Source organism: Xyrauchen texanus, chromosome 38, assembly GCF_025860055.1.
Source record: "Xyrauchen texanus isolate HMW12.3.18 chromosome 38, RBS_HiC_50CHRs, whole genome shotgun sequence".
Taxonomy (NCBI): Eukaryota; Metazoa; Chordata; class Actinopteri; order Cypriniformes; family Catostomidae; genus Xyrauchen; species Xyrauchen texanus.
In genome coordinates this window covers 30,730,595-30,754,940 of record NC_068313.1, presented here as the reverse complement: position 1 = coordinate 30,754,940, position 24,346 = coordinate 30,730,595, and the positions used below count along the sequence as shown (strand labels likewise).

The window sequence follows — 24,346 nt, the reverse complement described above, 5'->3', positions numbered from 1 at the left end:
CACACTTAAATTAAAAAAAAGGAGAAAATGAGCACATTTCGCCCTAAATTTCTCATTACTTTAAAAATATATATATTTTGTTTTGATTGTAGTTTTTAGGGGGTATTTTTTGTGTTTAGTTTTTTGCTTTGCTGCATAAAAGTAAGTATGTAAAAGTAAAATGATCTTATCATTCTTTCACTCTAGTGCCATCTAAGAAGTGTATGACTTTCTTTCTTTTACAGATCAATTAACAAAGATTTTTAGAAGAATACATCAGCTCTGTAGGTCAATTCAATGCAAGTGAATGGTGACCAAAACTTTGAAGCTCCAAAAAGCTTATAAAGACAGTATACAATTAATCCATACGACTCCAGTGGGTTAATCAATGTATTCTGAAGCGATCCAATCAGTTTTGGGTGAAAACAGACTAAAATTTAACTCCTTTTTGCTTTATATTTTGACATCAGTAGTCTCATTGGTTCGATTCGAGCTTGATTACACTTCCTAGAGCTTGAAGCGTTTGCAGAGCAATAGATATTGCTAGGAAGTGCAATGAAGCTTGAAATCGTGAACTCCAAGAAGACTGCTGATTTGAAGATTTAGAGTGAAATGGAGTTACATTTTGCTCTGTTCTTACCCAAAACTGATTTACTTGCTTCAGATGACATTGATTACCCTACTGGAGTCTTATGGATTACTTTCATGCTGTCTTTATGTGCTTTTTGGAGCTTTAAAGGTCTGGCCACCATTCACTTGCTTTGAGCTGACTTATTCTTCTAAAATAATCTTTGTTATTGTCCTGCAGAAGAATATAAGTAGATAGATAGATAGATAGATAGATAGATAGATAGATAGATAGATAGATAGATAGATAGATAGATAGATAGATAGATAGATAGATAGATAGATAGATCAGACAGACAGACAGATAGATAGACAGACAGACAGACAGATAGACAGACAGACAACCCTCATTCCAATTAAATGATGACAGAATTTTCATTTTTGGGTAAACTCACTTTAATGTAGTTTACTACTGGAGTTTATAATATTTTTTTTCACATTTCAGTTATGATAATGTTTTTAATAATTTCTTTTATTTTAATTGAAATTATGTCACTATATGCAAAATAAATTGGTCCTCACTGAAAACAACCATGTTCTTAAAAGGTCTTTTTTTTTTTTTACTTATACAAAATAAATAAATACAAATCAGACATTTCAGAATATATGTCTTGAATTAATTTTTTATATTTGTTATTGTTTTTAGCATAATCCTCAATACATTTTGTTTGATTTAAATACATTTGCCAGTGGAATAAGAATAAACTTAATTCAAGATATATTCTATTAAAGTCTTAATTTCGTAAACAATTTTGCTTCTAAAGTAAATTTATATTGCTTTAAAAATGTTCACTGGAAAACAAGACAAAAGATAAACTATAATTTTTTTCATATTTTGGTTCGAGGTATGACCTGCTTATTGTATTCTTTATTTCCCTCTCCTTCTCTCTCACTCTTAGATCACCCAGATCCCCCATCAGATCTGAAGCTCCTTCGCATCAGCCACGACTCTGTAACTCTGGAATGGATGCCGGGGTTTGATGGTGGCTTGATACAGAACTTCCGTGTCAGGTGAGGTTGTCATAAGCATCGCTGTGAGGTGTCAATGTAAAAGTGTGGTATGAGTCGTTGCTATGTTTTATCTCCCAGTCTGCAGTGCCACAAAACTGAAATTGCGCTCATTTCAGATAGGCTGCTGTATACATGTTACTATATTTATCTGCAAGTCCATGTGGCACTGTCATTCACATATGATGCCCTGATAAACACTAGCATCTGTTTCATTGACAGGTACCAGTGGGCGGGAACTGCGAGTTATATGTATGTGGATGTGTTTCCTCCAACGGCTACAGTGTATACAGTCACGGGTCTCAACCCTTCCACTACATACAACTTTTCTGTCAATGCTCTCAATGCAATGGGAGAGAGCAGCTATGCAGACAACAACAAGATACTCACCGTCACCACCGCTGGTATAGTTAGCTTAATCTGTCTCATAAAGCAATGGTTTTAACTGGTGAGTCGCATCCCAAAAATGGGTCACAGGTCTGTTCCGAAAGGGTTCAGACAGCAGGGAAAAACTATGTTAAATAAAAATAATATTACTGTATATGTTAATTTGCAACAAGGATAATGATGCACAATGTGTTTTGTTGTTGGCTGCTGAGAGCATGAAGCCATGAAAATATAGGAGAAATTTCAAAACAAACTAATCGTGTTAAACCCAAGCAGTTCTTAGTAGTATTAATACTTGACATTAGACAATTTTTGTTTGCTTTTTGTTCCAGTGTCATATCTGGTTCCTGATGCAAAACCATTTGAAAACCACTGAAATCAATCACACCAGGCAGATACACTAAATTAGTCATTTGGGTTCCCAACTGGGTTTTTTTTATTTTTTGTATGTTTAAATTCAAGCTTTACTTTCCACTGATTTTATGAGCCATTCGTCAATCTGACAAATCACATTTTATTTGTGAGGCAAAGATCAAGACTGAGCCTCATGCAAATAGGGCCAAAAGGCTGAACATCTACACCACTCATTGCAAGAGTGTGTTTTCTGAATGCATATGTCAGTTTTAATTGTGTGGGGTGAGCGGAAGAGAGAGAGGAAGAAAAAAAAATAGAACTGAAGACAGAGAGAGACAGAAAACAAAACATTGTGATGTATAATAAATGATGATAAGCTACATTCCCTCAGCAAACATAATGAATTCTGCAATTGTAATGTCATAGCATTTGATTTGCAAAACAAATTAGTCATGAGAATGCACAGGCAGCTGACGGAAGTATAAAACATGAAACATAGCCCTGAATCACAGCTCACCAATGGTAGAGGTTTATATTACTATTATGAGACAACAACAACAACAACAACTAGAGGAATGCATTACTTTACACATTTACCAGTAAAAATATAAATTGATCAATCCCAAATTCTGTTTTAAAGCACGGAACTTTGATTTGCAGCATGTGTTTACCAAAAGTAACTGTACAAATGGCCACTCAATGCATGTGGTATGCTATTTGGTAATTGTATACCGTATATTGTTAGCCATGTCAGTCACTCATGGCTCTAACTTAATGCCTTTTTCATGATAATAGATATAATGTGTAAATATAGGTATATATGAAAAAATTATATCTCCTATAGTTACTATGCAGGCATACATATTTATTATATTTCAGATTAAATATTGTTTATTAGGGGTGTTATTAGAGGCAAATTTGTTTGGTGTGGTGGATATGACACCACTAGCAGTTGTAATTTTATAAAATAAAAATATATATTTTAAAAAAATCATGCTATAGATATTAAAATGGTTTATTTCACTCAGTGTTGAGATTATAATGTAGTTTAAATATGTAACATTTTGTATTTTTATGATAATTTTTTTATAGTTTAATATTGAAGTTCTGGGTCTGGAACAAGCAAGTAAAATCTGTTCATAAAAGGCATTTGAAAAGTACTTAAATTAAATGATGAAGAAAAAACTTATCTAAAAGATTTGCCATGTAACGTGGCCTTTTTTCCTCAGTTTTATTTGTTTGTTTTAATATAAATAAACCCCTGGGATATGAAATTGCCTGAAGTTGAAGAAACACCTGTATACATTTATACAAATATGATATCATCATACTTAAAGCCCATGCTATTTAGCGAGAACCCAATAAATGCAGTTTATCAGATCCTACATGTAAATGCTATTGATATAGATCAATTCGTTTTTGTTTTTCTGATCTGGTCAGAGCGAAACATAATGTCTGCTCCCCTCCCCTGGGTGATTTACCAACTATTTTTTCTCTCTTTCTCTCTCAGATGTTGACAGGGTCTCCCCAGCAGACCAAGACCCGACAACTCCTCCAGGTGCTGCATTTCCTTCTGTTGTTTTCTGCGGCTTCTATTTATCAAATGTAGAAAAGGCCTGACACCCCAGAATGCAGATCAATTTCTCCAACACTCATACTTTAGTTTCCATGGCCTTTACCGGCTTGTTTTATGTACTTTCACAAGGCCTTGGGGCGCAACGTTTTCCCTGTTGTGGTTTGGTTCAGTTTAGCTCAGGCTATAATCTTGAATGCTTTGGTAAAATTTAACGGGGCACAGTGGCAGTTATTGACCGTTGGCTTGTCAAAGAGAATAAACTGGCTTTAGCTTGCTGCAAATATGCTCTGTTTTTTTTTTTACTTGTCCTCCAGCAAAAATATCTAAACATCCAAGATAAATGTTACTCCTTAAACCAAGAAAAATAATTGCTATATAGATAATGAAACTTGTTTTATTAATATTTTTATCTTGTTTTAAGCATTGTTGTAACATATTATATTGAGGCTTATGCTTAAAACAAGGAAAAACTATTTGGGGTAATGGGGTAAGAAAAATAACTTCCATCAAGATATACAGTATTCTCTGAAAGCAAGTCTTATTATCTCAAACAAGTTTGCTTTCAAAGTAAATTAATCTAGTTTTAAGGAAGTTGCAATATTTTTTACTAGAAAACAAGACAGAAAACCTGATTAGAAATATTTTTTGTAGTGAGGTCCACCAGATACTGAGTTGTATGAAAAAATAAAATAAACACAAAAATTAAAACGTAATTACTTTTTTTCTCACAATTGTTATTTTTTTAACTTGTAATCGCGAAAAAATTAAGTAGAAATTGCAAGATGAAATTCTCAATTGCATGATATAAATCTTTTTTTTTATTATTATTAATGTCAAGTACGAGGTTAAAGTCTATAAAACCTCACAATTGCGACTTTATTTCTCATAGCTGCAACTATACGGTATCATGCAGTTTTAACTTTATTTCTTGCAATTGCATGTTAGAAACTGAATTGCAAGTTTATTTCGTAATTATGAAAGTCTCAGTTGCGAGAAATATAGTCCCAATTACGAGATTTCAACTTGTGCAATTGTGAGTTTATATCACGCAATTGCAATTTTAGATCCTGAGTCAGAATTGCCTTTATTTCATTTTTATTACGTGGCTGTTTTAAGGCTCTATAGCTTTGCATTTTTATGTGGTTCGTATAAAATAGATTCATTAGGGTTTTAAATTTCCATGGATAGTTCCTATGTCATCAGTTTGATTTGGGAATGATGCAGTGTGTGTGGGGGATTTTCAGGGAGAGATTCATCAATGTATCTCCAGTTTATGTAAATAAACTAGTTCATGCAGCATTGCAGTCAATTTCATGTGGCGAGGCATGACTTGAGCATGTCAAATCCTTAAAAATCACATGCTTTCTTCTGCAAAACAGTGACTTATCCAACATGACAGTGACACAATTTTACAAATTCAACACAAGTCATCTTTCAACATCATGAACATGCGTTAATGAATTTCAGCACAGCTGCCAATTAACGTTAATTTATTCCCCTCTGACAACCTGAAAGTGTCCAAATAATTTTGTCTTAATTGTGAACAGTTTATGTATTGTTTTGGAAAATCTAACAAGCGTCTTCATAGTGAAATGTTTAGCTTGAAAACTGTCCTTGTGCTATCTTTAAAATTAAGGGGATAGTTCACCCAAAAATGAATATGAATCCATAATACTCCAGTTGTTAAATCCATATCATCAGAAGCGATATGATAGGTGTAGTTGAGTCCTATTTTAAATAGAAATCTCAAATTTCACTTTTACATTCTTCCTATTTTGTTTTTGCTGATTCTTCATGAATATCAACACCTAATGGGCAGGGATGTGACATTATAGTCAAAAATTACTTAAGTATTTATCTGTTTCTCACCCACACCTATAATATCGCTTCTGAAGACATGTGTTTAACCACTGGACACGTATGGATTATTTTATGCTGCCTTTATGTGCTTTTTGTAGCTTCAAAGTTCTGGTCACCATTCACTTTGTATGGACCTACACCTGATATATTCTTCTAAAAATATTTGTGTTCTGCAGAAAATAGAAAGTCATACACATCTGGAATGGCATGAGGGTAAGCAAATGGTGAGGGAATTTACATTTTTGTGTGACCTATCTCTTTAAGAAAGAGAAAAACTCAATTAAGCATGTTTCGATCATTTCATTTTTGGGTGAATTATCCCTTTAATGCAACTTTAGGTTGATATTTTGTTATCTAATGAAATGACTTTCACACATTTTTAAGTGTTGCTTCACTTTTGTTTTTCTGACAGGTTCCAGACTTCCAGTATATGTTGTGGTGATCCTGGTAGTGGTCGGTGTCCTGATTTTACTAAATGGTTTGGGCTACTTCCTATTCGTCAAATACAAAAGAGGGCAGAGCCTGAAAGGTAACCGACAGCGAAACTCCTCGGCATGTCACTGTTTGTTCTTTGCTCTGTCAAGACAGTGTGTCCCGAAACAGTTTACTCATGGCGACAGCACACAGTGCAAACGGGATGAACTGTCTGAATTCTAATATAACTTCTCACTTTTAAATCCATCTCTCTCTCTCTCTCTCTATCTCGTTCTCTGCCTTCTCACCCATCTGCATCATCCCACCATCTCTCTTTTCCCCGGCAGCTGTCACTTTCTCCCTTTGTCTTCCCCCTTATCTCGCCCCTTTCCCTTTCGTCCTCTGTCATTCCCTCTCTCGCTCACCCCATCTGTCTCTTTTTGCCTCGCCCCTTCCCTCAAAGTGTCAGGTGTCTTGTCTTCCCCCTCTCATCTCTCTCTCTCTCAAATTGTTTGCTCTCTATTCACGATCCTGTCCTATTCTTGTCTTTCTTTCATTATGGACAGAGCCTTTTTATCAGTTTATTAAAGCTACTTTCACACAATTTGTAGGGATGAAGCAATAATTGTATCGGGTGTGTGAGGAACATTGTGTACACAAACTATCTTATGTGTCTGACATCCTGTCTGTCTTTTCTCTCCTGACTGTGACTTGTACCCTGTAACAATTTTCTCTTGTTTTTTTTGTTGTTTTTTTTGTATACAGAGGACACCTTGAGCATTTCAAAAGACTCAAAGAGTGAGGAGCAAAGGTGAGACATACTCCGAATCAAAGCTCCACTACAGGCATAGCAGCATTGACTTGCGTCCTGACTCCATAAAAAAAAAACTGAACTTGGAAACAAAAAACAAACTAGATTATTAAAAATATGTTTATATTCTGAAGACATTGTAGGTGCTTGCTCTTGCCAATTATGCTGCCACAAAATGTTAAAGGGTTAGTTCACCCAAAAATGATAATTCTCTCATCATTTACTCAACCTCTTTGTTATCATGCCGTCTCAAACACGTATGACTTTCTTCTGCAGAACACAAAAGAATATTTGAAGGACATATGATGTGTGCTTGTCCATACAATGCATGTCAGTGGTGTTCAAAACTTTCAAGCCCCAAAAAGGACATAAAGGCAGCATTAAGGTAATCCATATGTCTCAAGTGGTTTAAAGGAATGTTCCAGGTTTAATACAAGTTAAGCTCTATAAACAGCATTTGTGGCATAAGATTAATTACCACAACAATAATTATGGACTCACCCCTCCCTTTCTTAAAAAATTTTAATAAAAAAATATTGGTTCCAGTGAGGCACTTATAACGGAAATCAATGAGGCCAGTCCGAAAACATGAAAATACTCTCGGTTTATAAAATATAGCCACAAGACATGCATGTAAACATGATTTTAGTGTGATAAAATCACTTTCTAACCTTTTCTGTGTAAAGTTATAGTCAATTTTACAACTTCGTTAACATGATGATGTAACGTCAACAAACACTTAAATGTTTAATTTTTACAGTCGTTTTAAACAACTTTACAGGCTTTAACAGAATAACACTATGTAACACAATTTTTGTTCCTGTGTAGTAAGTGTTATTTCCTAATTGCTTATGCCTCAGAAGAATAGAAAATGGCTATTATTCCCCACAAACTTTGCTTTTGTGACCAGGACAGTGATATTTTTAAATGTACGGAGAATGTGTGTCTTTTCGTTCACATAAAGTCAGAAAAAACAACATATGAATCCAAATTAACATAATACAAAAATGACTAAAAAAGATTTAGAAGAGAGTAGTTTTTCGAGATTTACGATTACACTGTAAATCACTTTAAAGAATCAGCCCCCAAATGTAGTCTCCAATCAAGTTCTCGTTATACTGCCCTTGGTAGTGGCATTCAAAGTCCACGATATCCTGATGGAAGCGCTCGCCATGCTCCTCCAAGTACGCTCCCATGTTCTCCTTGAATTTATCAAGATGTGCATCAAGGATATGGACTTTGAGGGACATCCTACAGCCCATTGTGCTGTAGTTCTTCACCAGAGTCTCAACCAGCTCAACATAGTTTTCGGCCTTATGATTGCCCAGGAAGCCCCGAACCAGTGCAACAAAGCTGTTCCAAGCTGCTTTCTCCTTACTAGTGAGCTACTTGGGGAATTCATTGCACTCCAGGATCTTTATCTGTGGTCTGATGAAGACACTGCCTTTGACCTTTGCCTCAGACAGCTTAGGGAAGAAGTCTTGAAGGTACATGAAGGCTGTCTACTCCTTATCTAGAGCTCTGACAAATTGTTTCATAAGGCCCAATTTGATGTTCAATGGTGGCATCAGCACCTTCCGGGGTCCACTTGTTGCTCCCACTTGACGTTGTACCTCCCTACAGACAACTCATTCCACTGTGGCCAGTCCTGCCTGTCGTAGTACGCCTTGGTGTCCCTGCTGTACCAAAGGCAAAGGTAGCATGGAAACTTGGTAAAATCACTTTGAAGACCCATCAGGAATGCCACCATTTTTAAGTGTCCTATGACCTCCCAGCCATACTCATCATACTTCAAGGTGTTCAGCAAGGTCTTGATGCAGTTGTTATTCTCTTTGAGGTGCACTGAGTGAGCCAGGGGAAGAGACTGGTACTTGTTACCATTATGGAGCAGCATGGCTTTGAGGCTCCTGTATGAGCTGTCAATAAAGAGGCGCCACTCATTCTGGTTACAGGTGATTCTGATTGCCTCGACCAGACTGGTCACATTGTGGCAGAAGCAGAGCCCATCTTGATGGGTGAAGAAGCTGGAAAAAGGTTGGTGACACTTCCTTTGATCTACGACTTACACACTTTCATCAAAGTTCCACTGCTTGATCCTAGACGTCAAAAGCTCAGCATTGGACTAGGTGAGACAAAGTTCTCTAATCATGTCATGGAGGTCTTTTTGGTTGGGGAAGAATGGGTTTCTCTTCTCAGCTCCACCTCTGAAATTGTCATCTGGATCTACAAAGTCTTCCTCGCTCTCTGACTTGCTGCTCTCTTCTAAAGACGGCTGCTCTTTCTTCGGGGAAGTGAGTACGGGGAGCTCATGGCAGTGTGGCACCGGGGCGATGGATGAACGATGGTCCAGATACGTGATAGCAGGTGCATTCTTACCAGTCTGACATTTGGAAGGGTCCACCATGCAGAAATAGCAGTTGCTTGAGTGGTCGGTAGGTTCCGTCCAAATTCTTGGGATAGCAAACTTAGGCTCTCTTTTCCCCTCTGTACCATCCTAAAAAAAAATGTCTTTATTTCACCCATGACTAATGTGTAAGAGATTCTAGCAACATTTTTCATACATGATATATTTTTTTCAATAAAGCTGAAAATTGTAAAACAATTTAAAATTAAACTTTTATAACTTAAAAGAATTAACCAATTTTATAACTTAAAATTCCGAGCAACAATTGTCCATCTTACCTTCCAGAGTTTTTTTTTATATTGCAGAGCTCGCTGCTGAAATTAGGTGCCCAGGGTTTGTCTTGATCCGGACAGGCATGCAGAAATATGCCTCACACATCTTAGCAGATGCTTCCACGGAGTACTTTTTATGCTCTTTTCTTGATAAATTGGCCGCAGACATAGCAAAATGCATCTGCCGGATACTTGCAGCCTCTTTATTTCATCTCAGTAAAATGCAGATACGTATTCACTAAGGCAGCTGGAACTAAATTAAACTGGTGGGTTTAAGGCCCCTGTAAATGTAACTATTTATATTACTGGAAAGTTCACTCAGCACTGAATCTATCTGGAATGTTCTGGAAAATAGGTACATTTCAAAATATCACTGTCCTGGTCACAAAAGCAAAGTTTGGGGAATAATAGCCATTTTCTATACTTTTGAGTCATAAACAATGAGGAAATAACACTTACTACCCTGGAACCAAAACATTTTTATTAATGTATGTTTTTATAAAATTATAAGCTTCACACTTCTGTGTTTATACCCTCCAAAAATTGCCCCCATTCACTTCCATTCTAAGTGCCTCACTGAAATCTCGACTTTTGCTTTTTTTTTGTTTTAGAGAAAAGGTGAGACGAGTCTAAATGAATTTTTGTGGTAATCGACATTACGCCTCAAACGCTGTCGATTGAGATTAACTTGTATTGAACCCGGAACATCCATGTCTTCTGAAACAATATAAAACAGACCAACATTTAAGACCTTAAGAATTACTATAAACCTAATTGGAACAGTGCAGGCTTCAAGACATCTCAGTCATTCTGTGATGCTGCATGTACAGTTGTTGCCTTTTGGCCACCGTGGTACATTTAAAAATATCCCAAAATAACTCCATGTCTCAAAAACAACTTTTTACCAGTAGCCTAACTGGACCTGAAAACCTTGAACCTGGCAACACTGTGTCTGGTTCATGTACAGCTCTCTGGGCGTGTGTCAAGCGTGTGGTGGTGTGTGAACGAGCTTCTCTCATGAACGCACCAAGGAGACTGTAAATGTCAAAATTATATTGAATATCCATGTATATTGATCTGTTTCTGACTCAAACAGATATGATCTCTTTAGAAGACTTGGATTAAACCACTCCCAAATCCTGTGGATTACCTTTATGCTGCCTGTATACCCTTTTAGGAGCTTGAAAGATTTTGACCCCATTGACTTAAATTGTATGGATATTAACATATCATACATCCTTCAAAATATCCTTGTTTGTGTTCCGCAGAAGAATGAATGAGTTTGAACTATCCATTTAAAGTGTTGTGGGTGTTTGCAAGGGCATTGCTAGGTAGTTGCTAGGGTCTTCTGAATAGTTGCTCTGTCGTTACTTACTGGTTGCTAGATGTGGCTCAGGTCCATCCTTCAATGCAAGTCTGATGATTTGCTAGGCAAAAATAACAAATTCATTTGCATGTCTGTCACACAAATGGTGTGAGATAAGTTACACAACAAAGTTAATATACTGTATGTGTCAGAGATTTGAACAAACCCATAACCCAAAGTATGAGCAAGAGCAAGCATCAATAACAAGCAAGTCCATATATTTTTACCAGCTTACAGGTGGCTGAATCATGAGCTATCAAAAGTATGTAAAAACAAAAGATGGCTTGCTATTAGCTGGACCAAATTACTTAAAAAAAACAAACAAAAAAAAACAACATGAAATGGTATCTACAGCCCATTTTACATTCATAATGTGACATTTTTTGGAGTGAAACAGGATGTTCAATGAAAAAAAGATGTTGAACGGGACTTGTTTTTATCCATTGTGGCATTGATTGGCCATTTCATATCACAATGTAGCCAGAAATGTAATGCAAGTTGGCAGTCCACTGCTACCCTCCTGAAACTATTTGGCTATTTGACAACTTTATCCAATGTCCCAAATCCCTGAATGAGGAAGTTATTCTTTCTCTTCTCTTTCCTAACTCACAGGTACCATGTGCTGAGCAGGGAATAAAAACTAGATGAGCAGAAACAGTATTTTTACTTTCTGGTTTCGGTATTCGGCTGCCTCCTTTCAAATTGGTAACCAGATAGAATGAAATTAAAGAGCGGTTAATAAGTACTATGTACAGTACTATGTGCTTAGGGTGGGTGTTTACCAGTTGCAGTGTGAACAGATTGCTCAAGAACAAAAAGGGACCTGGCCTGGAAAAACAAGCTCCAAATAAGAGACTTGCTATTTGGAGTGAAAATACATGTGGGGAAATTATCAGCGTAGAAATCATATTAAGCAAAGTATGCAGTAGCCTATATTAAATTATAATGGTCTTCTCAATACGTATATTCTTGATTTTAAAAATAACCCCAAAAAATCTGGCCATCTAAAATCAATTAATAGCACTGTCTCTCTTCTGCATGCATGCGCACACTGCTAGGGTGTGTTGGAACTGAGCATCATCTTATGCGGTCGAGTTATTTTATGTTAAACATTAAAAAAATATATTTTATATAATTAATTATTTTCTTTTAATTATTTCCTTTAAGAGCACCTCTGCTTCTCGTCAGAACCCGGCAGCATGAAATCTATATTAATGCATCATATTTAACAATAATTCAGTGAAAACTAGGAAACAACTGAGAAATTAACTTTTTACTTCAGTATTTTTCCTTGTATTTGGATTAATCGTGCATGCACACCTAGTAATTAAATATAGTTGTCTAAAAGGACTTCATCATGACACAGAAGGCTATATCCACAATGTGCATAGAAATGTGTGAAACAGCTGTTTCCTTCAGAATCAAATCACACGTTGATCATGTTCAACTAAAAAGAGAGAAGCCTAATTTTGGGGGCAACAGGAAGTGATGTAATTCTGACAATTGACTGTAATAAACCATTTAAACTTTGGTTTCATGAAACAAAAAATCTGAATGAAATTAATTAACCGTTTACCAACATTTAAAAATAAAATTTTCACAAAGTTTTCAGTCCCTGGTGCCGAGAATAAAAACATCAGAACTAGTTTATCTATTCCTGCAGGTCCACATCGAGCAGCTCAACCCGCTATGCGAGCAGAGAGCTTATCAATGCTTCAGCACAGCGAACGCTCCTCATCGACAGCGGCTCAGAGCCTGATGGCAGCGTCTACGAGAGCCTTGGACAGGTATATCACTGATTGCTCACTTAGTCTGTTCACGCAAGGAAAATCTGGAAAGGGGTGTTCTGGCAAACATATATAAAAATATATAAATAAAAAGAATGGAATCAAGAAGGGCAGATTGTCTGTTTGCTGTCTTGTGAAAGTCAGTGATAAAAATATCTCACTAGAATTCACAAACAATGCTGATTACTACTGAATGTAGCTTTACTTTGTGTACCTTTCTAACATCTCAATTGCAGGAGAGTTCACATTATTATTACCCTACCGAGGCTTACAGTCCTGCCCTGTATCCTCACCCTGAAGGCCCTGAGTATCAAGGTGAGAGTTCACATGATTGAATCTACTGAAGTTATAATTTTAAATGGGAGATTAAAATCTTAAAGGGATAGTGTGTTGAAAAAAAATTATAATTCTGTCATCACTGAATTACCCTCATGTTGTTCCACACTCATCATGATGTAATGAATAAAACGAAAGAGAATTTTTGAAGAATGTTGATACTGCTGTTTTCCATACAATGAAAGTGAATGGAGACTGAAGCTAAAATTTGTGTTTCACTGAAAAAGAAAGGCATATGTGTTTGCAACAACATGAGGGTTATAATAAAAGCCACACAATGTGAGGAAGCACAAAACTACATCTGTTAAGAAACCTCATTACATTTTTACATTGTCAAAAGACTAAGAGTCTTTAGTTTGATGCGATGTCTTGTTTTAACCCAAATTATTCTACATTTCATACATTTAACGTGAAACGGCATGCTTTTAAACACAATGACCACAGACAACAATTTATTTCCCTTAGACATCCTATATTCACTGTGCATTATCACAATGGGTGCATTCAAAAGATGGAAAATGTTGCTTTAAGAGGCTGCATAGTTAAGATGAAAAACGGTGCATTTCAAACTGTTCTGAGACCAGTGCAAAATAAAAATAGCGAGCAAGGGAGCATCCTACAGCTTTCCTTTGCAGATAAATGCATACACTCCAAAGTTCAGTTTCAGGCTTCAGATGACTGGACCACTCAACATGGTTGGCAGACATGGGACAGTGGTAATCAGTACATAGATTCAGAATTTATAATGCTTAATTTTATTTTAAAATGGTTGTCAGTGATTGGACAACGTTGGCCATTACTTTGAATCAGAATTAATTATGCTAATTTCTCTTGTTTGTTTGTGTGCAAAAAGAGAACATTGAGATTTTGGTGTGAAAGTTAGAAAAAAACATTGAAAAATAAAAGTCAAATTAAATCAATACATTGTATTTAGATATGTTTTATCTGTGCTTTTCCCATTACACCTTGTCCCAAAGCAGCTTTACAGAAAATCAGCTGCTATGTCTGTAACATCTCAAAATCATGAATAACCAACACTCCTGGAAACATTATAAATAATTTGACAAAAAAAAAAAAAGACTTTCTATAGCTTGCTATTATTTAAAATTCCACAAATTATTCCTGCTATCACCATATGATGACATACATTTTTAGGAAAACTATTGGCTCTATACCCTTACCCCAAGTATGTGGGATAGTAATAGGCAAGCTCCACAACAAATAGGTTTTCTTTCTCTGTTTGATTGAATGAGGGGAGGTATGCTATACCACAGCATTCCCAAAGTTTTACACTTTTAATAACCCTTTTGCCTCTGTGCAATGGGAGTTTTCAATAATTTAGCAAACTACTCCAGTGACAGATGTTTATTGATTAATAAACAATTAAAACAGTTTTCTGTTCCAAAAATGCAACTTGAAGGTACAAGATTAAAGTATTCATGTGCTGAGTTTTCATCCCTCCAGATGGCAGAGACGGCACAAGCCCTCTTACTCATGAGTACGAGGAGGTGAGAAGCTGGCGGACGTATGAGGACGTGCAGGGACACTCACTGCTGCCCCCTCCTGCCAACTACAATCCACGAGCACCACTCTCCACTTACTATGAGGTGGGCATGAACCAACAACTAGCTAGATATGTTGTACTGCAGCAGTTAATGTCAATTAGTGCGATTGCTAATTTCTGGCAAAACTAAGTTGTAAATGTAATCTAATCTCACCCAAATTCTACTCTTAATACAAAGGATGCCAGATATACAAAAGCTCTTTGTAAAAGAATCATAAATGATGGGTAATGCAGAGTGGTGGTGCAATAGTTTATTGTAATCTGTCCAGTTTGCTAGTGCTCTTTTGTTTAATGGTGTTTATTCCACTTTGTCTCAAACAGGGAAGAGTGTACGGTAAAGTTGATCAGGACCTAACACCTGGAGTTTATGATTCAATGGTGTACAGACGCAGAAAAGACTCCAGCTTGCCTTTTGAACTCAGGGGGGAGCTGGTCTAAGAGCTGTAAAATATATGCTCCTGTTTTGACCATCTATTTTCTGAAACCAACAATCAAAGTTGTCCTATACTTGTTACAGTGCTTGTAAGGCAGGACTGTTTTGAAATTGGTAACTGTTTTTACTGTTCTTTTTCTACACAAAATGTGTGCAATAAATTCATTTTGAACCCTTTAACGTGTGTTCATTTTTTGAAGATAATTTCTGCCACTAATAAGTATGAAACCTCCGTTTTCAGTTTCCAAATGGTAACTTGAAAGTATTACCATTTAAAGTATGGTAACAAAGTATGCAGTCATTGAGAGCATTTTTAAAAGTCTCCGTTTTATGAGCGGTGTAAACAGTGAAATCAGTTTTCAAACAAAAACGTGTTAGTGTGAACATGGCCATAGGAGCCGTTTAGGCTGAACGTGTTCTTGCTATAAAAAAATCTAAACGCAATGCAACGAATATAACAGAATGCTGAAATTCTTTTTAACCATTCAAATAAGCAAGGAAACTAGGAAAATGGTAACAGTTTGTAAAAAAAAATACAAATAGCGCTCATGCACGAGAAGCTAGAAGAACAGCTAGATGCAAAGAATATTTCAGCTCTGTAGGTCTTCACAATGGAAGTGAATGGGTGCCAAACTTTTGAAGCTCCAAAATCCACATTAAGGGGGTATAAAGGTAGTCCATATGACTCCTGTGGTTAAATCCATGTGTTCAGACATGATATGATAGGTGTGGGTGAAAGACAGATCAATATTTATGTCATTTTTATCTTAAATTCTCCTCTCTTCCCAGTAGGGGGCGATATGCATTAAGACTACTAATCACCAAAAACAGAAGAAGAAGAATGTGAAAGTGAAACTGAAGAGGAGATTGACTGAGCAGGGTGGAGAATTTATAGTAAGAGTATAGACATAAATATTGGTCTTTTTCTAACCCACACCCATTATATCACTTCAGAAGACATTAATTTAACCAATGGAGTTGTATGAGTACTTTTGTGTTGCCCTTATGTGGATTTTGGAGCTGGCACCCATTCACTTTCATTGTATGGACCTACAGAGCAGAGAAATTCTTCTAAAAATCTTTGTGTTCAGCGGATGAAAGAAAGTCATACACATCTAGGATAGCATGAGGGTGAGTAAATGATTAGAGAATTTACATTTTTGGGTGAAGTATTTCTTGAGGTATGCAATTTCTGCGGCACTGTTGCCACCAAATGGAATTTCAAAACTAAACATCGTTTTCAAACATTCATTCATTCATATAATTTTTTTTTTTCATTCATATTATTTTATTGCTCCATGGACACCTTTCACGAATACTCCTCCTGTCTGTCGTTGATAGAACAAACAGATATTCCCATCCCAAACTCACGCCATGGACCCTTTTTACACTTCTGGGTTTTGGAACGTAGACGCAAGTGATTACAGGATAAACTTCATAGTGGTGAATGGGAGACCACAGCAAAAATATTTGTTGCTTATCCATTCGCTCCAAAATTTTAAGAAAAATGTACTATTACATTTCCACAACCTTTCTACTGAAGAAAAATAGAGAGTGGTAGATTAAGACAAACTGACTGTCACTCTCTCAGCAATTGTATTAGAAACCTCATCGCATCTTTGGTAACTCGTTTTTTTACAAATATTTTTTTTTTTGCCAAGAAGATAATAGAATTCAAAGTATAATGTTAGAAATGTATGCTAAATAATAATAAATAAATTGCAAATATAATTATTGTTTCTAAATTTACACTGCAAAATATGGCAGAAATGCACCATCACAATCTGTGAAAAGGGTCCATTGGTTGAGTCGGGCTGTCGGGCCACTCAAACAAATAAATATTTTGTAGTGCAAAAGAGAAAGGGTTAACATTTTAGAGAAAGTCAGCCTATGAATAGTTTTCTTATAGTTGTGCCTGCATATTAAGCTGAGAAATGAGAAAATATTTTAACACTGAAAAAGTTACACACTTTTAGATTACAATTAGAAAATCTGCCTGTGACTTAAATTGCTGTGATGTTTGCCATTAAACAATCTAACTGAATACGCCATACTTATTTACCGGTAATTGGTCTATTTAACCATCTAAAGTGGCCTTTAAACTGTGAATACAGTGTTGCTTTATGTGTTGATTCTCTGGCACAGCCATCAGAATGATGCGCTCTAAGTGTTGTTACACAGACCCATGTTTAACATAAACATTTTAACACTATAGTTTGCTGCCTTGCAAGCACTGGTATTTCATTCTGGAAATGCAAATCTAGTCTTTAAAATGTCTGTTGATTTTTACACTTGAAATTCTCAATCACTTTTCAATTTTCAATAAATATTAAATGTGTTTTATTTAGTCTAAAATAGAAGATTTGTTGACAACTCAACTGTTTGTGGCATGCGTCCCTTTTTAACCTCCAGAATAACTTGTGCGTAAACTCCAGCCCATGCAATATGATTAGTAGGATTTCTTATGAATAAGGGTGAAATGAGTCCATGTTACACATGTTAATATCAGTGACTACAATGGCAGTAACAATGTATAATTACAAGCTACACTAGTAATTACATGCAGTATCAGGTCATGACTTAGTTTTACATAATTATCTAATTACTTATGTAAAATCTGACCCTGGCCTGCAGTTAAAGTGTTAGCATTTAAAGGTGCAGTATGTAAGATTCAGAAACCCTTGTTATTATTGACACCTGTGGCCGTTAAGTGAACTGTAGCCAGCTACCTGTTGCTCGTTGCTCACACAAAGAGACTGAACGTGATTCCCGGCATCATGATGACAGATGATGCAGCATAATTAAAATTACACCGTTATGATTGTTTTGTTATAAACTTGAGACTACATATTATATTTGACTCTCCAGTGCTGGAACAGGGCTGAAACAAAGTGTGGATATAGGTCTGACTATGTGAGACTGTAGTTTGAAGTAATCACTTTTTCTTTGCATGATACATTGACTGCATTTATACGATAGCCTATGTCGGCGTTAGCTAGCTAGCCAGCTGTATCAATAGCTGTTAGCTAAATTTGGTAGATGATGACAGAAGCTGTGTATAAAATAGAATGTACATTATATATATATATATAGACACAATTCAGTATTGATGTGATTCCATCACAACTGTCATTTTGATATATCGATGCGCTATTATTTTATAATAATATAATGTATATATTTTCTGTATAAACAAGTTACGTTATTTTTTGGCTTACTCTGAGTTTGTGTAGGAGTCGGTGTTGTGCTGGAAGCCGGACGTTTGCTGGATTCCATCTCTAAGATAATGTTACCAAGTGTTGCAGACTGTCTTTTTGCGATGTTGAATAGCGGAAGAGAAGGACTGAGGTAAGGCTCTCAGGAGTGCGCATAAACGTCACATCCTTTGTATTTTCCCGGCAAAAGCGACCCGCTCCCGTCACATGAAAATCAGTTGACAGGCTTTAATAGGCAACCTAGGATGTCCGGGAAGGGCACATTTTTTAAGTTGCGTTACAAGCCGGTCACACATTGGCAAAATAAAGGCAAATATTACATGAAAATTGTTACATATTGCACCTTTAAGCTTCCTGCCTTTTAATTCTTTTATTACTGTAGAAAAAAATATGATAATATCAAAATCTTATGTAATGTAGCTTCTTGAGAGGAGAGGTACTATCAAACATGCCATAGTTTATACTGAACTTAATCATTTCCCCTTATGGCATGCGTGACTGTTCCTCTTAGGATTACTGGAAAGTGAGGAGCTTTGTCCCAAGGGGAAGTCTTTGAATGTGAGAAACTGGGATAAAATTCTTGAATCCTCGAGTCTGCGGAAGCCGGCAACAATAACAACAACAGCTTTCAATGACACACATTTGTGTTGTTTTGATGTATAAATCATTACACAGAGTTATGAACTAAGCAAGGAATCTAGGAAAAGGGTCAGTTATTTACTGGTCTGTGACAAGATTACTGGCTTGAAACAAAAACTTTGTAGCCTGTACGACTTTTGTGCTATATTCCAAGTGTTCTGAAGCCATACAATAACTTTGAGTAAGGAATATAACAAAATAGAAGTTTTTATTCACTGAAAATCCTGCTCTCTGTTGTAGCATACATGTATTAACTCTTGACGTGCAAAGACGTGACGCCCCACGTTTAACATCAGTTATGTGAAATGCCATTGGTTCTTGCAATTCTTATAACTGATTTCAATGTGCAATGTTTAAATATTTCTAAGTGTAAATGAGATTTAAGATATATTTATAGTTCTTTTTGTCCTTTTTAAAGCTTGACAGCCCTTCTTTTGTATTATACTGAGGAAAGACAGACACATGGGTTTGGAACGACTTGAAGGTGAGTAAGGTGACAGATATTCAGTGTTGGGTATACTATACCTTAAAACATTTTCCTGTTTCTTTGTTTACGTTGCTGTATGCTTGTAACTAAGCTGGTTTATCAAGAGAGAATTGCAAATTACAAGTTGGGATGGATGCCAAAATCAGTGTTTCAGAACACTGGCATAACAACTTGTTTAATTGTAAATCAGTGTCAAACGCCTCAAGCAGCCACTATGTCTGGAGATGACAAGGTATCACTGTTGCCATAATTACAGCCCCATCTCATCCCGATTAATGGTGCCTGCCTTGCAGGTGACTTTGGGTGGGGGAAACGCCAGATAGGGCCCTGTTGACTGTTCCAAGGTATTTTGAAAAAGAGGGAAATCTCTGTGTGCCTAAATCAATTTTCTTAAAGATTACGTCTTAGATCATATTTGGAAAGAAACCAGAGGTGATTTGTTTGCACTTTCATGAGATATGATTTCACTTGGGGAATTATGATTTTCCTCTTGTATTTCGTAATGACAAAATCCTCAGAGAAACACAATTATACAAATGTTTCAGCAAAGTTATGCAAATAAACACGTAGTGTTATATCAGAAAATACAGCAGGATATAAAAAGACATTACCTTGTAAATGTTTATTTTTTTTGTCTAATTTTCTGCACAGTATTGATTCACAAGTTTTACTCAGTTTACATTTACATTTATGCATTTGGCAGACGCTTTTATCCAAAGCGACTTACAGAGCCCTTATTACAGGGACAATCCCCCCAGAGCAACCTGGAGTTAAGTGCCTTGCTCAAGGACACAATGGTGGTGGCTGTGGGGCTCGAACCAGCGTCCTTCTGATTACCAGATTACCAGTTATGTGCTTAGACCACTACACCACCACCACTCCAGTAAAGTTTAAAATACAAAGGCATTTATTAAAACCTTACTGGTACTTTACCTTGTCATCTGCCAAAAAAGAGATATTTATAGAGCCCAAATTGGAGTTTAAAAATGTGTTGTTTTATTTTCAAGTATCTGTCAATTTTGGTAACACCTACATAATTTTATTATTAACATTTTCCACATTTTAGAATAATTGTAAAGTCATAAAAAACATAAATAACACTAATAAAAGTAAGGGATTTGTGTAGTGTCCAAAACCATAATATACATGTGATCAGTTAAATGCCACTTTGGTGAATAAAAGTACCAGTTTCTTTCCATAAGAGCAAAATCTGTACATTATTCCAAACTTTTGGTTGCCAGAACTGGTCCAGACACTCAGGTGACATTTCACCCCACGCTCCTATAGCACTTGCCATTTATGTGGTTGTCTTGTCGGGCACTTCTTACACACTTTACAGTCTAGCTGATCCCACAAATGCTCAATGGGGTTAAGATCCATAACACTCTTTTCCAATTATATGTTGTCCAATGTCTGTGTTTCTTTGCCCACTCTTATCTTTTCTTTTTGTTTTTCTGTTTCAAAAGTTGCTTTTTCTTTGCAGTTCTTCCCATAAGGCCTGCACTCCTGAGTCTTTTCTTTACCATTGTACATGAAACTTGTGTTGAGCGGGTAGAATTCAATGAAGCTGTCAGCGGAGGATATGTGAGGCATCTATTTCTCAAACTAGAGACTCTGATGTACTTATGCTCTTGTTTAGTTGTACATCTGGCCTTTCACATCTCTTTCTGTCCTTGTTAGATCCATACTATACTGACTATACTTTGTGATCAGTTGAATGCCACTTTGGTGAATTTCCTTCCGAAACAGCAAAATCTGTACATTATTCCAAATTTTTGGCCACCATTTTATGCATATATATATATATATATCTCAGTGGCCAATTCTCAGGGTCAGCAAAGCCTTCTTTGCTGGCCTAACATGCCAAATAAATTAATATTTTTCATTTTGCATTCTCAATTACCTTTTTGTCAACTAAAGTCAGATTGTCAGATTCATAAGCCAAACAGATTGATTTATTTATTCTTGGTGGGTGTGATCTTTACGATATGTCCCGGTCTTTTTTATTTATTTATTTTTATTCTGCAATATAAAAATAACAATTACAAATACAAAAAAGAACAATGAGGGTTACATTACATTGTGACAAAGCTTGTTATACTAGCTTATATGCATTACACCATAAAAGAGTCAATAGAACATGCAATAGAATTTTTATAATTCCTTAAAGAATTTAAATATATATATAAATTTCTTTCTTGAAAATAAAAAAAGTTTGATGATAAATACTTACATAATTGGAGAAGTCAACCCAAAATACTTTGCAATATGTACACTCCCAAAACAAATGAATAAATGTTTCTTCAAACTGATGACAGAAGGAGCACAAGGGGGAAATACTATTATTGAATTTAGCAAGTTTATAATTTACTGGGTAGCAATTATGTATAATTTTAATAGAGACTTCAACAACTTTATTGGATGACAAAAAATGTTGTCGTAGGAGCCAGAAATCTTCCCATTCTATATCACTGAACTTATTATTCCAAAAACGTACATACGCAGGTAGAGAAATCTGACATCTGTTAAGAATTAAATTGTTGTTTTCTTTGTTTGACATGTTACTGACAATACATTGGTCAGCAAATAAGTTAGTGATGTCAAAAATAGGAGGAGAGCATAAAAAACCTTTACTAAAAGTTTGACACAATCAGGAATTGCACCAAAAACAATGGCATACTCTCTTGGGTACTGGAAAAGAGAATTCTTGCATAAAATTCTCATAATTGAGCAGGACACCCCTATCATCTAAAAGTTGACTCACTAAACGTATATTCTTGTCAAACCAATTATGAAAAAAAAAGAGATTTATCTAATATTTTTGTTGTTCCAGATAAAATAACTATGTGGAGAAAAACTATAATTATATATTAGGGACCAACATATTAAAGCCTGTTTATGAAAACTAGATAAAGCTGAAGGTATTTTAGAGATGTCATAGTTGCAGCACAAGAAAAAATGTAAACCTCCAACTGAACTGAAAATATGATTTGGAATGTCATTCCAAAAGGATGTGGGGTTGTTTAAAAATTATTTTATCCATTTAACTTTGAAAGAGTTATCAAGAGTGGAAAAGTCCACTAACTCAAATCCCACCATAGCCCGATCTGCTATCATAAAACATTTTTTTATTAAGTCAGTTTTAGCATTCCAAACAAAGTCTAGCCTACTATAATTTTGTCAAATTTTTTACAAATATCCACAGATACATCCAGTCCCATTGCGGGATATAGATAACCCGAGATAATCCATCTACTTTGGACAGCAACACTTTTCCTGTTATAGACAGATCACGCTGTAACCATGAGTTTAATTTACGATGAAAGATGACCTTAGTATTTGACTTCAGATTTGACTGGGATGTCACAAATATTAACATCAGTGGAATGTTTTACAGATAAAAGTTCACATTTGTGGTTATTAAGAACTAAACCAAAAGCAGATTAAAAATAATGAATTATGTCTAAAGCTAAAAAAACTTGATCTTTATTTTTCAGAAATAGAATTGTCATCAGCCAATTGGCTTATTAATATTGATCGATTTGCTACAGAGACACCTTTCAAATGACTATTTTGAATGTGGATGGCTAATAATTGCATAGGAAGCAGAAAAAGATTTGGTGAGGTTAGACAGCTTTGACGGATGCCTCTCTCTAAATTAAACCTAGGAGTAGTACCATGTTGTAATTTGATTGAAGCTTTAGCGTTATTATACAAAGTTTGTATTGCATTAATAAAATTGGGGCCAAAACCAAAAATATTCAGGGTCTTGAGAATAAAAGGAAACTCAACAGAATCAAAAGCTTTATAAAAATAAAGAAAAAGCAAGAAACTGTCATCAGGGATCAAATCTGAGTAATCTAAAATCTCAAGAACAAGTCTAATATTATTTGAAATAAACAAACGCTTGCAGAAACAGGTGTACAGGTATATATATATATATATATATATATATATATATATATATAATTACAGCTCTGCACTCTTTGGGTATCCTCTCAACCAACTTTGATATGTGCAAAAATGTAGTTAAATCTTACTTGTAGAAAATCTTACTTGGACACAGGGTACAAATAAAATATACATATATTATTTAAATAACAAAATTCCATCAAACTGAATTAGGTAATCTTTAAAAATGTAATGAATCTTTAATAATAATAAAAAACAAAATATTTTACATTTTATTTTTTAATTTACTGTATTACATTTTTTATTTGTATATATTTGATAACAAAGCGAGTTTCAAGCATTTAAGAATAAGCCTTTAAATCTAAATATTTGTAAGATCATGAGAAACAAAAAAATAGTCCAAAAACCACTGTGCCCAAAATTTATACTGTTTTTTTTTTTTTATTTTATTTTATTAAATAAGAAACAAACACACTTGCATAAGTACAGATTTATTATGGATACATTTATATGTGTAACGCTTGAGCAACGAGGCAGACAAGGAGATGCGGATCCAAACGCAGTTTAAACTTTATTTAATAAACAAACAGGTAAACAAAGGAACAACCCACAATGGGGAAATAAAACATAAAAACACGATGTAAACAAACTGAGGACTCGGGAAGGAAACACACACCAAGGCAAACTAATGACAAAGAGACTATGGAGTTACATAAGGGACTAAAGTGAAAACTAAGAAATGCAAAAGTGACAAAAATGGCAAACAAAAGGGCAACAGTGAAACAAGACACGGTATACATAACAGAGCCCCCCCCTCAAAGGATCGGCTTCCAGACGATCCTAGAAGACAAAGACAAAAGACAAAAAACCCACAGAGAACAAAATGATGGCACCGGGGGCAGACAGGCAGACCAG

At 35.5% G+C, this 24,346-nt stretch overlaps 1 protein-coding gene across 1 annotated transcript in view; it reads left to right on the top strand.

Moving 5' to 3' along the window:
- Nucleotides 1-15,345, top strand: part of nphs1 (NPHS1 adhesion molecule, nephrin) — a 132,291-nt gene extending 116,946 nt beyond the window's left edge. The window contains exons 22-30 of the mRNA XM_052109569.1: nucleotides 1,506-1,617; nucleotides 1,837-2,018; nucleotides 3,866-3,913; nucleotides 6,204-6,320; nucleotides 6,971-7,016; nucleotides 12,722-12,845; nucleotides 13,082-13,160; nucleotides 14,646-14,788; nucleotides 15,067-15,345. Of these exons, the coding sequence (XP_051965529.1) occupies nucleotides 1,506-1,617; nucleotides 1,837-2,018; nucleotides 3,866-3,913; nucleotides 6,204-6,320; nucleotides 6,971-7,016; nucleotides 12,722-12,845; nucleotides 13,082-13,160; nucleotides 14,646-14,788; nucleotides 15,067-15,183 (968 nt within the window). The 3' untranslated portion in view covers nucleotides 15,184-15,345. The remainder of the gene's footprint in view (nucleotides 1-1,505; nucleotides 1,618-1,836; nucleotides 2,019-3,865; nucleotides 3,914-6,203; nucleotides 6,321-6,970; nucleotides 7,017-12,721; nucleotides 12,846-13,081; nucleotides 13,161-14,645; nucleotides 14,789-15,066) is intronic.
- Nucleotides 15,346-24,346: the final 9,001 nt, after the last annotated feature.